Source organism: Neolamprologus brichardi, chromosome 3 (assembly GCF_056152115.1).
Source record: "Neolamprologus brichardi isolate AB-2024 chromosome 3, ASM5615211v1, whole genome shotgun sequence".
In the NCBI taxonomy this organism is placed as follows: Eukaryota; Metazoa; Chordata; class Actinopteri; order Cichliformes; family Cichlidae; genus Neolamprologus; species Neolamprologus brichardi.
The window spans coordinates 41,947,793-41,964,547 of NC_142106.1; the positions used below are offsets into that span (position 1 = coordinate 41,947,793).

General features: G+C 44.3%; 2 protein-coding genes across 4 annotated transcripts; one reads left to right on the top strand and one right to left on the bottom strand.

The window, feature by feature from the left end:
• krcp (kelch repeat-containing protein) lies at positions 1 to 6,666 on the bottom strand. Of its 3 annotated transcripts, none has more exons than XM_035912811.2 (14): positions 6,560 to 6,666; positions 6,393 to 6,469; positions 5,926 to 6,087; positions 5,758 to 5,839; positions 5,591 to 5,638; positions 5,253 to 5,481; positions 5,041 to 5,130; positions 3,441 to 3,572; positions 3,165 to 3,352; positions 2,890 to 3,086; positions 2,684 to 2,778; positions 2,532 to 2,586; positions 1,191 to 1,288; positions 1 to 805 (listed from the first exon to the last, which is right to left on the bottom strand). In XM_035912811.2, exons 2-14 carry the CDS (start codon positions 6,452 to 6,454, stop codon positions 576 to 578), a joined length of 1,668 nt encoding a protein of 555 aa, XP_035768704.2. In that variant the 5' UTR covers positions 6,455 to 6,469; positions 6,560 to 6,666; the 3' UTR covers positions 1 to 575. The 3 variants fall into 3 exon arrangements, with proteins under 3 accessions (XP_035768704.2, XP_035768703.2, XP_006802505.2); XM_035912810.2 differs by having other exon boundaries at positions 5,041 to 5,127; positions 5,241 to 5,481; XM_006802442.3 differs by having other exon boundaries at positions 5,241 to 5,481.
• Positions 6,667 to 7,961: 1,295 nt separating this feature from the next.
• Positions 7,962 to 13,652, top strand: cct7 (chaperonin containing TCP1, subunit 7 (eta)). Its single transcript, XM_006802441.3, has 12 exons — positions 7,962 to 8,030; positions 9,270 to 9,353; positions 9,469 to 9,538; positions 9,625 to 9,731; positions 9,809 to 9,987; positions 10,078 to 10,249; positions 10,370 to 10,534; positions 10,613 to 10,801; positions 10,923 to 11,020; positions 12,099 to 12,231; positions 12,555 to 12,761; positions 12,853 to 13,652. The coding sequence occupies exons 1-12, from the start codon at positions 7,962 to 7,964 to the stop codon at positions 13,081 to 13,083; spliced, it is 1,704 nt and encodes a 567-aa protein (XP_006802504.1). The 3' UTR covers positions 13,084 to 13,652.
• Positions 13,653 to 16,755: the final 3,103 nt, after the last annotated feature.

Genomic DNA, 16,755 nt, shown 5'->3' on the forward strand with positions numbered 1-16,755 from the left:
TTAAACAATAATTACCTTTTAATGTGTATTAAGTAAAATCAGGAAAAGCAAAATGGTACAGCCCAGTGACATGAATGGAAAATTCCCCACCCCTGATAGTTTGAACATGATGACAAATAAAAACAAAAGCAGGAATAAACATTGTAAAAAATTCTGATGCCCTTACATATATCTGCAAGAAAAAATATATATATTCTGAACTAAAATAGAGCCTCAGTTTTTAAAAAACACAATCAATATAAACCAACATTTTAAAAAAGTACCTGAGGAAAACAAACATATTTACATCATCAAATCTGCCCTTTAAAGCAGATGTTGTTTTTATGAGTGGGAGCTCCACAATGAGAGAAAGCTTTCTTAATCCTTTTTTCACGCCACCTTGATCTTTTGAGGTCTCTCTTTAGATGCTCAGATGTATCAAATAAAACCTGGAAACCTTTTAAAGCGAAATAAGAAAGGAGACATTCAACAGAAAGGGATAAAAACCCACAGGATTATAAATAACAAAGGGTGAGGGTTTTAAAATAGCTTTACATCCAGTGAGGCAGAGAGGATTCACCTCTGACTCGCTCTCTTTAAATAGCACCGAGCAGCTCCTCCACGGCGACAGTCGTCAGGTCGGAGTAGAAGTTGCCCTCGTTGTCCCCGCCTCCGAACACCAGCAGGGTTCTGCCGCCGTTCATATCCGCGTCTACATCTTCCTCCGAGAAGCAGCGGTGACCGGCCGTCTCCATGGTGATGATGGAGTGCCCCGCCCTGGGTACAGACAGCTCAGGCACGCTCACCTCTGTCCAGCTGTTGGTGTCTGAAACAACAAAACAAAGGCATGAAATTTGTATTTTTCCGCTAATTCTTGTTTTTACACTTTATTTTCAGAATAAACTCAACAGTCAGGTGAAGGTGGCGGTTAACACATTGTTACTTATGTAAGCTACTTTATTGTTTATATGTCTGCGGCTTTTATTTTAAATATTAAGGATGTGAAGGAGATATTTTTTTGGCACAGAACCAACCGGACTTACAGTATGGATTGTGCAGGAACAGTAGAATAAGCAGTGTCTCCTACCTAGTTTGGGAATTACGTTACCAAAACCCTAAAATAATTCTGTCTTGATCTTAAACCCTCTATCAGTCAGACTCTGTCATCAACAACAAAAGAGCTACTTTTCAGAAACCAAACCTCTGCTCACCTATATCAAAGACGAAGGCGTCACTGAGGGCATTGTTTCCGTTGTAACCACCGTGGATCAGGAACTTTGTGTCTGACAGCACAGCGCTGCCGTGCCAGCTGAAACACACAAGCACACAATGTTCACATTTAAGTTCCTTAAAGGTTCTTGAAATGACTGCAGACGATATTCTAACAATCTCTGCTCTCATTTTAATCTCCTGTCTTATTAAAATCGTACTAAAACTTCATTTGAGGAATGTAAATGTCTCCATAAAGCCCCATTTGTCCCTAAAGGTTACTGCTTGTGTTATGTTTATAATACAGCTGTGCCTACATAAAAGAAAAGCAGCTGGTCTCAGAGGCTAAAGTGTGGAATGAACCGAGCTACCCACAAACATCATCGGTCTTTCCCCATCACAGTACATGATGTCCCCACCTGGGTAAAGACATCCATTAAAGCACATGTTTCCAGACAGTTTGTAGTAAATTGCCTCAGTAACTACAGGCCAGAGGCTGTAACACTAAGAGACTGATCCTCAAATACATCAAGCACACTCCCACCTACTCTGAACCCACATCAGGATTTATACAGAACCAATAAGCCAACAGATGTTTCCATTTCCAGTGTCCTCCACACCACACTATATTATACCACCATCTGCCCACTGACTCTAGCTTTCTTGAGAACCTGGCCAAAGTTGATCAGGATGGGTCCCCTACCACCCCTCCATCCTCTCCAAAGGAGCACCACAGGCAGTTTTGAGCCCTTAATAGCATCTCACAACACAAATGGCACCATTAAGTTTGCAGACAACACAAAAAAAAGACAGGAATGATCACTGGAGGAGACGCAAAGAAGCTGACAGACTGAAAACAACTTGGCTCTGAACACCAAAAAACAAAACAAAACAAAACAAAGAGCTGTTCATTAGTTTCAGGAGAAATCAGAATGACCATCTGTCACTGAACATAAATGAAGAGGACGTGAAGAGTCTTTAGTTTTGGGTTCCCGGGATCACAGATTTCCATGGACACACAGAAGGCACTGCCTCATTTAGGGAAAAAAAGTCTGTTTTCTGAGAACTGAGATAATTAAATCAGCCTCAAAACCTGGTGTCTTTCTACCTCTGCACAGCTGAAAATGTCCTCACAGCATCCTGACACAGTACCCAAATGGCTCTGTAGCGGATAATAAAGCGCAGCTGCCTGCTCCTTAAGACGCATAAAGAAAGTATCCCCAGAGGATGCCCATCAACTGTTCATCAAAGCACGTGTAACACGATCAGATCCATCGTCACACTGAACTCAGCTCTGACGTCTCACACGCTCACATAATATTTTGAAGTGTTATGTGCGATACCTTCGAGGAGAGGGGGGATTCCCAGTTGTTTTGACTGCAGAAAACTCCATCAGACCTAAGACATAAACACGTTGCATTTTAATAACGCAAGCATGGATGTGTAGTTACACGTTTCCCCTGATTTAGGTACTTTGTGTGTGTGTGTTGCTCACCAAGGTCCAACATGTACATGTCATTGTAGCATACAGGAGTGTCCCAGCCACCAAACACATAGATCTTCCTCGCCTGCATCACACATGCAGAATGACTGCAAGACAAAAAAAACAAAGAGAAGGTTAAAAATATAGAGCAATTATATTTAAAAAGAAAAAAGTTAGAAAGTGTGCGTTAAATAAAGCTTTGGACTGAGCTGTGTTACCCTGAGCGGGGGGAGGGTTTGTCTCCGGTGACGATGGGCTGGTACCAGATGGAGAGGCGGGGGTCGAAGATATACAGAGAGTCGCTACAGCCATCGGGCTCTGGGTTGGGCCGAGGAAACACCCCTCCCAGCACGAACAGCTCACCCTGAAACATACTGCAGCTGTGGTAGGCCAGGGGAGGAACCTTACCCTGAGCCTGAAGAAGAGGAGCAGGAGGAAGTCATTTAAAAACAGAAATAAAGTGAGCACGGTGTGGACACAGATCAACACGCACCTCTACCATGGTCCACTTCCAGCTCTGCGTGTCCAGGATGTGCACGTCATTGAACCACTTCTTGTTTTTAGAGCCCCCGAACACAAAGATCCGTCTTGAGTCGGGGTCGTAGATGGCTGTGTGGCCGATCCTGGCCTCAGGAGTCGGACCCTCAGCCAGAGTCTCCGCGGCCACCCAGGACACGTCCTCTGTTGCACACAGAACGTCCCCTTAAACACGGCTCTCACCTGAGCTGTGATATCAACGAGAGTCTAAAATGCTGTTGAACTGACTGACCTGTGCAGAGCTTCCACATGGGATCTTTGCAGAACTGCATCCTGGCTCCCTGGCCTCCAATCAGAATTGCTGTTTGAGCATCGATGGGACATAACGTCTGACCCCAGCGACCTGACGGGCTGGCCAACGGAGCTGCAAGAAAACACGACATGTCATGTTCTGTTGGGAGTAGCCAGACACGATCATCACTCAGATCATGTTTCTGAAACACTCCCAGCAGCCTGTATTCCCCATTCCAGCGCTTGGATGTTTGTCATCCGAATCCTGTGTACTACAAGCAGGATTTGGGGCTTAGTGACTTCACTTTAGTGTTACATTACTGGATTACATCTCCATAGTAACCTGATCTGTAGAAATAACCTGCTCTGGACCTCCATGTGCAAGTTTTGTAGAGTCAGAGTCAAACTGACTGACTTCTCAAGTGAGCTCGACCAGTTAAACCTGTATTTTTAAGGTGAAAACAACAAACAAAAGCCCTAAAACTGTGTCCACACTGGCAGTGACGTGACAACCAGACACCACAGAAAGTGATATTCAATGACTTTAAGCAGCTAGAGGTGAAAAAGCCAGCAGCGATAACAAGTTGAGCGACTCACAGATAACAAATAAACTTTTTTCAACTACCAATGAGAGCACAGGAGACTGTTGACTGGCTTATGACTACATTAGATGTTTACCTAGACAACTTGACCCTGGAACTGGCTTCAGCTTTAAAGTGACATGCGAATCATTTCCTGTGTGGATGCAGCTCTCATTTCAAGTTTGTGTAGTAATAGTGACATTGTATGGCCACACAGTAATGGTGACATAAAAAATGACTTGACTGCAATTTATTACACTTTGCATAGCCGTGCAGAAGGCTTGCTCTCGTCTCCTGGCCGCATGTTTGACGGCCCTGCTGTAAATCCTATGACAGATCCAACATATTCTCATCTAACATAGATATATTCCCCCATTTGTGATGCCAGCTGCAAGCAGTTCTCATTAAGCAGACGGTCTCATTATTCTACTGACATATGGCAACATAGCCCTAAAACTGCAGAGCCTTGTTTGTAATTGCAAACAGGCCTCATGTTCGTTGTTTATGTGCTCACACACAGTCTGACACCAGCACTTTACACTACAAGCCTCATTCACACATCCCACCATAGCTGCATACGAGGTGCGATTGGTCACATGCTCCCAACATTGCCTCTTGAAAGCAAACTCGCTCACTGCTTTACTGGGAAGGCCTGGTTTGACCTCTGGGTTTGATGGCCACCTTAGAGAGGCCAAATTTGAATTTCTGGCAGCGCTTCAACATGCTGATAATAAAGTGAGAAACGCTGTCTAGATTAATAATTCCCCAAATGCTCTTCCAAGTGATTCATTTGTTTGACTTGCAGGAATACCGATACAACGCCAACGGCGCAATCTAAAAATCAAACAGTCGGAGGGAGCCGAGCCCCGCGTGAGTCACACGCCCGGGTTTATGTTACTTTCCTGCAAGTGAGCAGTGAATGGAAAACATCTATGCGTGAATTGGGATGGGCTGTGTCAGCTGCTGGGACAGAAGAGGGAATAAATATGACAGAAAAAGGAAGAAGAAAAGAAACAGCACCAGTGTTTGTGGGAGCCTTGGCCTGCCTACTCTTCGTCCTGACTGCACTCTGAGGAGGCGTTCTTCCCACAGTCCCCTGCATCTCTGCTGCTGTGTAGTGAGGACAGAGAGAAAGCAGGTTTGAAGGAAGAAATAACACCTAAAGAATTTTTTTTTTTTTTTTTTAAACACAACGAAACAAACAAAAAAAAAAACCCCACCTCCTTTTTCACCTGCTCCCTTCAGCTTGGTGGTATCGGCACTGCTTGCAAACAGCTTCTGGCTGCCTTTGGCTTGACCTCTGACCTTGCGCACAGGTGTGGTCTTCTCAGTAGTTGCATTTGGACGCATGTTCTCTTCTTCTTCTCTTCTGTTTGTCCAGTCATTGCCTTCTTCTTCTGCAGTTTGCTTTCTTTTCCTCTTGCCGTGGAGCTCTCGGGCTGCGGGTGGAGCAGCCGTGTCCTGAGATGCAGCACAAATTGATTGATGTCATTATCGCTATCTGCTTTCACTGACAGGAACAACATGTCTTTGTGATATTATAAGACACAGTACATCCTTATCAGATTACCTTTGGCGTGTATTCCTTCACAGCCATGATGACTTCTGGTTCTGTTGACTGAAGAAAAAAAAGGGAGATTATATACATTAACCTGTGACATCTGTCCATATCTTAAAGTTTTAACTTAAGAAAATCCTAATGTTTTCATAAGCTCTTTAGATTTCCTTAGTATTTACCAGGTTTCCTCCCTCCAGAGAGACGTTCAGTGTCACACTGTCTATCCAGGTCTCCTCTTCCCACTGCTCCCATGACAAACATCTGAAGGTGAAATATGCATCATTCACAGAAAGGCTGTTAGAGTGCATTAAAAAAAACAACAAAACGGATAAATAGGGCGAACCTACTTATTATAAGGAGTCAGTTTTCCAATAGTGATGGGCATCCGATCAAAATCGCTGAGCTCTGCGTTGACGCAGATCCTCTCCCCCCACGGGCCGCTGCTAAACAGCACCACCTGGCGGACGCTTGGTGGAACTGCAACACGGGCCCTGCTAGAGCCTTCAGCGCTGACACGGAAAAACAAACGAAGAAACAAGCAAATAAAGGCACACTGCTCGATTTTACATGCAGAAAAACGAGAAGCGAAAAGTATTTACTGTTTTAGAGAAAGAGAAGTTAAGCGACTGTGTGTAAACAGGTCTAATTCAAAGAGGCGCCAATGTGGAGCAATAAAAGTGTAGCGACAGAGCTGTTGAGCCCAGCAATTTTAGCTGAAGGCGACTGAGCTATTTAAAGACACACATGAGCGTCTCACGGGTACAAACGAAACACAAATACATGACATTATGTGCAAGTCGAAAGCCTGCGTTACCTCAGCAGCTTCTGAGGCGGCCCGTTTACTCCGAAAACAGCATAAACTCCGAAATCATCCATCCTCGCGAAGTCCTCCTGAAAAACACAAACAACATCCACCCGGTTCCGACTATACTCTTTTATTTAAAAGTACGGTTTTAAATATCTCAATAAATCACTCTTTACCCAATCTCCCGCCACCGCTGTTTGTACAGTATCTGTACTCCGCGCGAGCTCTGGGGTCAGTTTAGGTGCGCGTGTTTTGTCATCAGAATATCGAGTAGACGCTGAAGGCTACACAGCAAACCAGTTCTCCGCCCGCACGGCAAACGCGGATAAGAATTTCAAGCAGACTCAGGGCTGCAACCTTGGGGGCTGCAAGCCAATCGCAGGCCTGATTTCGGAGGCGCTGCGAGACGCAACAGAAGCTGCGTTCAATAACACCTGCAACAAAACGGTGAGTTCTAGTTTAATTAAGGCATTACTTTTATTAGTAAGTTAATTCTATTTACTAATTAAGAAAACCTATCCGGTATTTAGAAATTAAAACAGCAAATTAATAATAGAAACATAGACTATACAAATTATATACAGTGGGTGTACATAAATTACAACCTTTATGGGACCAAGTGGTGTTCAGGAAGAGTGTTTACAATGATGATGGAGAGGCTGACAGATGATGAAGGAGGAGTCTTTGTGGACTCTAATGCTTGCTGATGACATTATAATCTGTATTGAGAGCAGGGAGCAGGTGGATGAGAGCCTTGGGAGGCTGAGGTATGCAGAAGAGGAATGAAAGTCAGTAGAAGCAAAACAGAATGTGTGTGTGTGTGAATGAGAGTGAGACAGGTGTAACAGTGGAGATGCAAGGAGCAGACATAGTGAAGGTGGATGATTTTACATACCTGCGGTCAACCATTCAAAGGAATCAACAGTGCACAAAAGAGGTGAAGAAGAAGTGCCGGCAGGGTGGAGATGAGTGTCAGGGGTGATTTGTGACCAGAGGATAGCAGCAAGAGTGAAAGTCAAGGTTTATAAGATGGTAGTGACCTTTGTGGTTTGGAGATGGTGGCTCTGACAAAAAGACAGGAAGCAAAGGTGGAGATGTTAAGACGTTTATTGGGAGTGAGGAGGATGGACAAAATTAGAAACATATACATCAGAGGAACGGCTAAGGCTGAGTGGATTGGGGACAAAGTTAGAGAGGTAGGATGGTTTGGACATGTGCTGAGGCAGCATATGAATGTTGAATGCTGAAGATTGAGCTGCCAGGCAGAAGGAAAAGAGGAAGACCTCGGAAGATCAATGGATGTAGTGAAGGAGGACAGAGGAGGATGCCAGGAATAGAGTGAGATAGAGATCTGCCACTGGGACCTCTAAAGAAAGCAGCCAAAAGAAGGCGTTTATTGTGTGCTACTTATTTATTTATTTATTTAAAACGGGACACTTTGATGCTGCAGATAAATAATTCACGCTCATATCACCAACATTTGTTTTATTTCAGAAACATAACATCCTGAAATAGTACATCTCAAATCGTTGACAAACTACTGCTGTTTGTTCTTGAACGCACCCCCACCAACAGCGCATGCTTTCGAAAAGCATTCTGGGATCCGATGCCGGTGGAAAGCTTCTCGAAAGAACTGCAAAGATGATGGTGAGTCAGCTAGCATCATGCACCACACTCAAACATCTAATCCACCTCCATCCTGTAGTTTATCGGAGAACATGGTCTCCCGGAGTGCGCCTGGTGTCGGTGACGGGCCGTTAGAAGTCCAGGAAAGCTCTTATTTTATGAAATGGCTTTTAAATAGGTTATTATTTTTAGCCAGACAATGCTAGCATAGCCGCTATCAATGGGCGGATACGATGCTAACGGTGATGCTAAACGGCTTCCTATAAACTAGTGTTAAAATTTGAACTAGCGTCGTGTAGTTACATATTTATCTACTTCACGTGGATTCACTTTCAGCATTTGAACATATTTGATTTTAATACCGCCCTCCACCTAGTTTGTGATCCGAGCTGCTGTGTGTTTAGCCTCTTTGTACGGCTGAGGAGCTGCACCGGCTTATGTGATGTTCTGCTTTTAGCAGTAAAAATCTGAAAGCTAATGGCCCGGAAAATGCGAGCTGTACAAACCTACATGCATGCACTGACACCACTGACAAAGCTATTGCTACAACAGTGTCGTGTATAAATAACCTAGGCATTTGTACTTTGACATATTGTTCATCCTTAAGAGTGCCTACAATCTGACATCAATCCCTCTGGCAATGTGGATGTACAATAGATGTTTGCGCATCGTCACTGTCACAGTGCTTTTGCAGGACTTTTTCCTCCTATTCTTGGATTTGTGTGATGTCAGAGTGTATATGTCTGTGTAGGTTCTCAGTCATCCGGGTCATGATCGTCTTAGGAGCTTAGAAAGGAGGCGAGTGGACTTCTTTAGGTTGGTTGAAGACATTTAGCCTCTTATCCAAGAGGCTGCTTCAGTTCTGAACTGAAAGTGAGAGGGGAAACATCATCACCAAATTTAAAGAAATCTGTTTGCCTGCTTTTAAAGCACCTGAGATCAGCATGCATGTATTTAAAATAGCACCAATGTGAGCAAATAAACCACAGCCACCTTCTATTTGTGAGGGATGGACAGTCAGAAGAAATTTGAGGCTGAAGTGTGTTAAAATGGTTTGTTCCAGATAGTGGTCAGACTGAGAGGCTTTGTTGCAAAGCTCCTGCAGCGGAGTCCAAAAACACTAACGTTGTGCTGGAAACGAGCAGAATGATGGGATTTCTGAGGTGCCCGCTCACGATGGATGCTGCTGACAGGTGTGAGCAGATTATCAGTTTGCTTACCCTCTCTTCTTGTCTTCCCGTGTCTCCCTCTCTACTTCAGCCCACACCGGTTATTCTGCTTAAGGAGGGGACGGACACATCTCAGGGCATTCCCCAGCTCATCAGCAACATCAATGCCTGCCAGGTCAGAACATAAACTCATCTCTTTGTAGTTCTCTGTGTCTATTTTTCGTTTGCTCTGAATTTAACTAAACATTCTTGAATTCCTCTAAATGTGCTGCTCGTGTTTCCTTCTGCAGGTGATTTCTGAGGCTGTCAGGACCACCCTGGGGCCCAGGGGGATGGACAAACTGATGGTGGACAGCAGAGGTGAGATGGATGGGGAAAAGAAGGCGTTATTGTTCCTGGATTGGTCTGCGGAACAGTCGGTGTAATGCAAATGTTTATTTTTCCAGGAAAGGCCACAATCTCCAATGATGGAGCCACCATCCTGAAACTGCTGGATGTGGTTCACCCTGCGGCCAAAACTCTGGTGGACATTGCTCGCTCCCAGGACGCTGAGGTGAGCCGTTTGAGGCCATTCGTGCATCTGAGTTTATGCTGTCAGGAATTTCAGATTGACACCGTCTTTGTCCTCAGGTTGGGGACGGCACCACCTCCGTCACCCTCCTGGCTGCAGAGTTCCTGAAGCAGCTGAAGCCGTACGTGGAGGAGGGTCTCCACCCGCAGACCATCATCAGAGCATTCCGCACCGCCACCAATCTCGCCGTCAGCAAGATAAAGGAGATCGCCGTCTCTGTGAAAAAAGACGATAAGCAGTGAGTTCTCTTTTTGACTTGAGAAACTTTTGATGTTTCTCCGGTGAGCAGTACAGCTGACGACCTCTTTTCTTTGCTTCACTGCGCCAGAGAGCAGAGGGAGCTGTTGGAGAAATGTGCGGCCACAGCTCTAAACTCCAAGCTGATCGCCGGTCAGAAGGATTTCTTCTCCAAAATGGTTGTGGACGCAGTCATGTCACTGGACGAGCTCATGTCTCTGAAAATGATCGGTATCAAGAAGGTCCAGGGAGGAGCTCTGGAGGTTGGTGCCAGGAAGTGTGATTTTTCCTGTGTAAAATCTTTCAAAACAACAGTGTTAAAGAAGCAGATAATATATCAAACATGGTCTTACCTCAACATGTTGGTTTTTTAAATTGTTCAGGAGTCCCAGCTGGTCTCTGGTGTTGCATTCAAGAAGACGTTCTCCTACGCCGGCTTTGAGATGCAGCCCAAACGCTACGAAAATCCAAAGATCGCTTTGCTCAATGTGGAGCTGGAACTGAAAGCCGAGAAGGACAACGCTGAAGTCCGTGTGAAATCTGTGGAGGTACGAATCAGCCGCCACAAAGCTGTTCGTGAAAGGGTTTCGTTTCCACGCTCCTTCTAACCTGAACCTTTGCTGCAGGACTACCAGGCCATCGTGGATGCAGAGTGGAACATCTTATACGACAAGCTGGAGAAGATCTACCAGTCAGGAGCCAAGGTGGTCCTGTCAAAGCTGCCCATCGGTGATGTGGCCACCCAGTTCTTCGCTGACAGAGACCTGTTCTGTGCTGGGCGGGTTCAGGAGGAAGACCTGAAGAGGACCATGATGGTGAGGCATTCACAAACTGTTAGTTTTTTGTTATGGATCAACCGGGACTTGGCTTTTAAAGTGCTGACGCTTGGACTGATTCTGAGGGTGAAAGCAGCTGACTGTGTAATGTAACCATCAGGCCTGCGGAGGCTCCATCCAGACGTCTGTAGGAGCGATGACCAACGATGTGCTGGGACAGTGTGAGCTCTTTGAAGAGGTCCAGGTCGGAGGAGAGAGGTGAGAGAGGCATCTATTGTGACCATACATAAGTGTAAAACATGTTATAATAATTATGCTACATTCAGTTTTGCATATTCTTCATCCCTCTGAGAGTCATCCCTGTTTGTGGTGGGTTGCACTAGAGCTACCATCGTATGGCTGCTGAGGAAAAGGAGGGGTGTACACTCCAGGGGAAGCTTTTATTTTTAAGTGTTAATAAAATTTTCATCCATACATTTTCTACTGCTTATCTGTGTTTGGGCCATGAGGGCAGCAGTCACCACTTCCAGCTCATCCTGGGAACACTGAGCCTGGGAACGACCTGCCAAGAGGTTGGCCAGAGAACGTTCACAGTTTCTGTCCTGGAGCCTCTTCACAGTAGGACACGCCTGAAACATCACCTAAGAGACCTCCTGCATCAACTTGCCACATTTAAAGATCAGAACGAACTAAACCAGCAGTTTCTAATGTTGCTTTTCTCAGGCTTTGTTGCAATGTACGGTAAAACAGCTGTGAATGGGAGGAGGTGACGAGATCAGCAAAACGGTTTCTTTCACTCCACCAGAGTTCACGTCTCAGTCACAGCTCCGCTTCTGTGCGTTGCAGCCCAGCACAAAAGCTCGAGAATAAAGCTGATATGGATGCATACTGGGCGTCTCCTGGGTGAGGTAGATCCAGGACACGCTAGAAAGATTATATCGCTCAAATGGTCTGGGTGGGGTTAAAGAGGTCTGGACTTATCTGCTAACACGTGTATTATAATTCTGCAGCAGATCTACGGCGTAACTTGCACTATAACTGGAACCTCATTTTAGCCCTACGCCGCAACCATCTGCACAAGCTTACATGCACCTCCCTGAGAAATGTAACTACATGTTGGTCGGATGTTTCCGGTTACTATGCAAGTTAAAGTCTAAATCAACGTAAGGCTGCTGCCCCCTCGACCCCGGCCCAAGAGAAGCAGAAGAGGATTGATGGATGGATGAGATTTTAGTCCGTGTGACAAAAGACAAAACTGTCACTGCAATGACAAAAATAGTAAAGCAGCAACTTTAAAGTGACAAATTTGTGTTTTGTTGTGTATTTTTTTCTGTAGGTACAACTTCTTTAAGGGCTGCCCGAAGGCAAAGACATGCACCATCATCCTGAGGGGCGGGGCCGAGCAGTTCACAGAGGAGACGGAGCGGTCGCTGCACGATGCCATCATGATCGTGCGCAGAGCCATCAAGGTCAGCGCCACAAGTGTTCAGATGCTGATTATTCCTGGTTGAGTTTAAAGAATCAGTCTCTGTTTTTATTTTGCGGACGTGGGAGGAAAAAACATTTGATTGTACTTAAAAGTAAGATTGTAATTGGATGATGATAAATTACATGCGTACTGGTTGCTTGGCTTGAAACATGAGTAGAGCTTCAGCAATGCTTCATGAGGAGAAAGCAGCTTGTTTTTGAGTCTCTGATTCTTGTTTCCTGTAAGTTTGGTTTATCTTTGCTCGCCACTGTCATTGGTATATTTTGATTTCCAGTGTGTTAACTGTATCAACCCTCTTCCTAGAATGACTCTGTTGTAGCGGGTGGAGGAGCCATAGAGATGGAGCTGTCCAAGTACCTGCGGGACTACTCGAGGACCATCCCTGGAAAACAGCAGCTCCTGATTGGAGCATACGCCAAGGCCCTGGAGATCATCCCCAGACAGCTGTGCGACAATGCCGGCTTCGATGCCACAAACATCCTGAACAAACTGCGGGCGAAACACGCACAGGTAGGAAACAAACAAACACACACACACCTTTTAATCCCAGGTAGTATTTAAAGTGAAGGTGACTGTGTGCGCTTCATCCGTCACCTGTCAGGGGGGCATGTGGTACGGTGTGGACATCAACAACGAGGACATCGCAGACAACTTTGTCGCCTGCGTGTGGGAGCCGTCCATAGTGCGGATCAACGCCCTGACGGCGGCGTCAGAAGCAGCTTGTCTGATCCTGTCGGTCGACGAGACGATCAAGAACCCCCGCAGTTCTGTGGACGGACCTCCAGGTGGCGCCGGCAGGGGCAGAGGCCGCGGGAGACCCCATGCTCACTAACGATGTGAAACAGCAAAACCCCATTTTAAACAAGGACTAAATCCAAACGCCAGAAAGAATGTGTCTCCTGTAGCGATGCAGACAAAGATTTGACATGTTTTACCCACGTTTGGATTTTAATTTTGGATAAAATGAGGTGTTGTAAGCAGTGAGTCACACGGCAGATGTTAAGTTTAGTCAAACAGCAGGGGGAAGAAGAACGACGGCTGATGTTTCTTGTTTTTTTGTCTGTAGGTTTTCTTACTGAAGCTTTCACACGGTAACATCCATTAAACATTTCAAGCACTGCATCTTTTCACACATTTTATGTTTTTTTTACTGAGGAATGGTGAAGTGAAAGCAGACTGTCAGCAGCCCCCCTCTTTAGTAACACACTCCTGTGTCCTGTGATCTGAAGGAGTCGTCCCATAACTTCTAATTTGGTTTTGTGTTACGTGACAAGCTGCCGCGTAACATGGAAAGTGAAGCACTGATGCAATGTCGAGCAGTTCTGAAGCATTTGTTAGCCCCGCTGTGTGAAACTATTTATTGGAGCACTCTCATCAATAAATTCACAGCTGAAACCTGGACTGTTTGTTCTGACTGACGTTTGTGTGAGCACCGAGATGACCTTTGCTTAAAGAAGTGATCCAGACATTTCTGTGTTGTATTCAACAGCGATGTGGATACAAATGCATCCCAGTTTAGACAACATAAAAGATGAGGTCGGAATTATATTTATTCGTGTTAGGGTTATTACACAAATACACAAGAAGACAGTTACTGGTTTACCATGATGAGGTCTGCATGACCTTAGCTCCACACGTATACCTGATTTTCTTTGTACAAGGCTCCACTGATCAAATCTTGAGAATTATTAGATCAATAAAGTGTAACAATTACACACTGTTTATAAAAGATGGATATAGCAACTATGATGTCAAGTACTTGGCAAAGTCATATTTTGTAACAACTGTAGTTGCCAGTTAGGCTTTCCACAGCTTTATTATCTCTTTCCTCCACAGTGGGGACCATCATTTCCAACATACACATGTGCTGATTAAGACCTGAAACCTTGGACTTAGGTCTGAAGCTTATTAGACATAAGTTGTAACTGAGTGCATAGATTAGGTTAGCATTTTCTCATATATGTTGGACAAAACGACACTCACTGCTTCATTAGTAACCAATGCTAGTACCGGGTTGGACCCCCTTTGACCTTCGTTCTTTGTGGCACAGATTCAACAAGATGCTGGAAACATTCCTCTGACATTTTGGTTTATGCTGACGTGACAGCATCACACAGTTACAACAGATTTGTTGTTGCAAATCTCCCATTCCACCACATCCCAAAGGTGCTCGACTGCACTGAGAAATGTGATTTGAGTTTGTGACATCGTGCCTTATCTGCTTGGACGCCAAATTCTGACGCTATCATTGAAACCTTGCAGCACAATTAAGAATGATCAAAGCATGCAACATTTTTCCAGTCTTGTCAGGTTTTGGTGAGCCCGTGTGAATTGCTGCTCGCTGGATGTTATCTAGTTTTCAGATCTTTATCTATAAACCCTAGAGGTGGTTGTGTGTGACAATCCCAGGAGATAAGCAGTTTCTGAAATAGACCAGCACCTCTGGCACCAACAATCATTCTCCATTCAAGGTCACTTAAGTTGCCATTCGCTCCCATTCTGTTGCTCGGTTTGAACTTCAGCAGGTCATCATGACCATGTCTGCGTGCCTAAGTGTACCTAATGAAATGACAAGAACGCAGGGTTAAGGAACTTAACAATAGGTTTCAGTTTAAAGACATAAAGCTGCATCCATCCGCAGGTAGTGAGTGAGTTCTTATGTGCATGTGGTGCTTCATCTGGTGTTTCCAGTAGTAACGATGCATCTGTAGAGGGCTATTTCCTGCTGTGTGCCGGATGAGAAAGTCCATATGTTAAAACAGGACATGTTAGCGACTAGCTGGTGGACATAGTGGGGCGTTTATCAGCTGATGAGGCAAATGTTTCCTGATGAAGCCAAAAACAAAAATAAAAAGCCAAAGCACTGGATTTAAATTAATTAGTTTCCTCTCAAAATAAAAGCTCACAACTTTTAGAGGTTACGACATCGTGTTTTAGGTTTATGAGCTTCGCCCTTCAAATAGCACAACTTCATTATTTTTTTGTTCAAAGTGGTTTGAAACATTTTAAATGTTATAAAGCCACAGTTCTTTTCTTATAGTATGTTTTGATGGATTCCAAGGCAGTGTTGTAGGTCCGTCTCTGCACCGCTAGGTGGAGTGCTTTCACATTAGAGAAACAAGGCTGCGGTCCAGTCGGTGACGTTATTATCTGCAGCGTTGCGTTGGTTTAAATAAGGCATTGTTTATTACACGAGGCCCAAAGGTAAAAGTCTGTATATTTAACGATCAACACGAGCGAGTTTCACTCATTAGGTAGCATATTGTGTTTCGTTAGAGTCACTGAGATAGTAGAGTCCGTTTGTGTACTCGCTCAGCTTTCATTCGTTTCCACAAAGTTCCCACAAAGTGTTTCTCTGACTGTTGGCGGGAAATGCTGCTGACGACATTATAAGTAGTGATGGGATTTCCGGCTCTTTTTAGAGATCCGGCTCTTTCGGCTCGGCTCACTAAAAAGAGCCGGCTCTTTCGGCTCCGAACCGGCTCTTCAGGTTGTTTTGTTGCTTTAATTATTTAATCATTAACAATAATATAAAATTATGCAGAAAAGGAATTACTAATGTAAAAAAAGTGGTTTTATTTATATATGTTTATATATGGCCCCTAGAGACAAAGCACGTACAAACTCCAAAACACATTTCTAGCATTTACTGAACTTCCAAAGCAGAGCTACCCAGATCACTTAAATTACACAATAGAAAGCATGTGTGTATTGTTTGTGTATTTATAGACAAGCACTCATATTTATTCAAATAATTTAAAAAAAAGTTCATTTACCTGTTACTACCACACACCAAATCCGGTTGTTGATACTTCCTGGCTTGTGTAGCCACGAGGTAAGAAAAGCTCAACACTGCACCCAGCATCCTGGAGCACTTCTGTTGTCTTTTGTACGTGATTCTGAGTTTTTACGTGTGTTGGAGTTTGTATGTGCTTTGTCTGTAGGGGCCACCATAAATATACTTTATTTATTCACTCCACATAAAATGTAATAAATAAATCATATAATACAAAAATCAACTATTTACATTTCAACTTTTAACTATTTAAATTTTCAGCTTTTTCCTTTTAAACAAATTTTATGTGAAACAACACAAAACACTGCAAACCACAACACAATTAAATATAAATTATAATATGAAAACAAAAAGAAGATGCACATTCTCTGTCATATGGGCCTGCATGATTTCTGAATCCTTTATCATCTGCAACTGAAAATAGTGGATTACTATACCTTTCTAATGTGACGTTGTTGTCCCTCGCTCTCTTTCTCTCTGGCTCTGCTCCTGTGCTACTGCGAGTGTAACTAACGCCCCTCCCCCCTCTGCTCAGCGCAAAGTACAGGCCGCGCATGCGGAGTTTAGCGGAAAAAAGGGCGAGAGAGAGGGTGAGAGAAAGAAAAAAAAAACCTCACGGCTCCCAATAAGGAGCCGGCTCGCGTCGTTCACTTCAAAGAACCGGCTCTAAGAGCCATTTCGTTCGCGAACGACCCATCACTAATTATA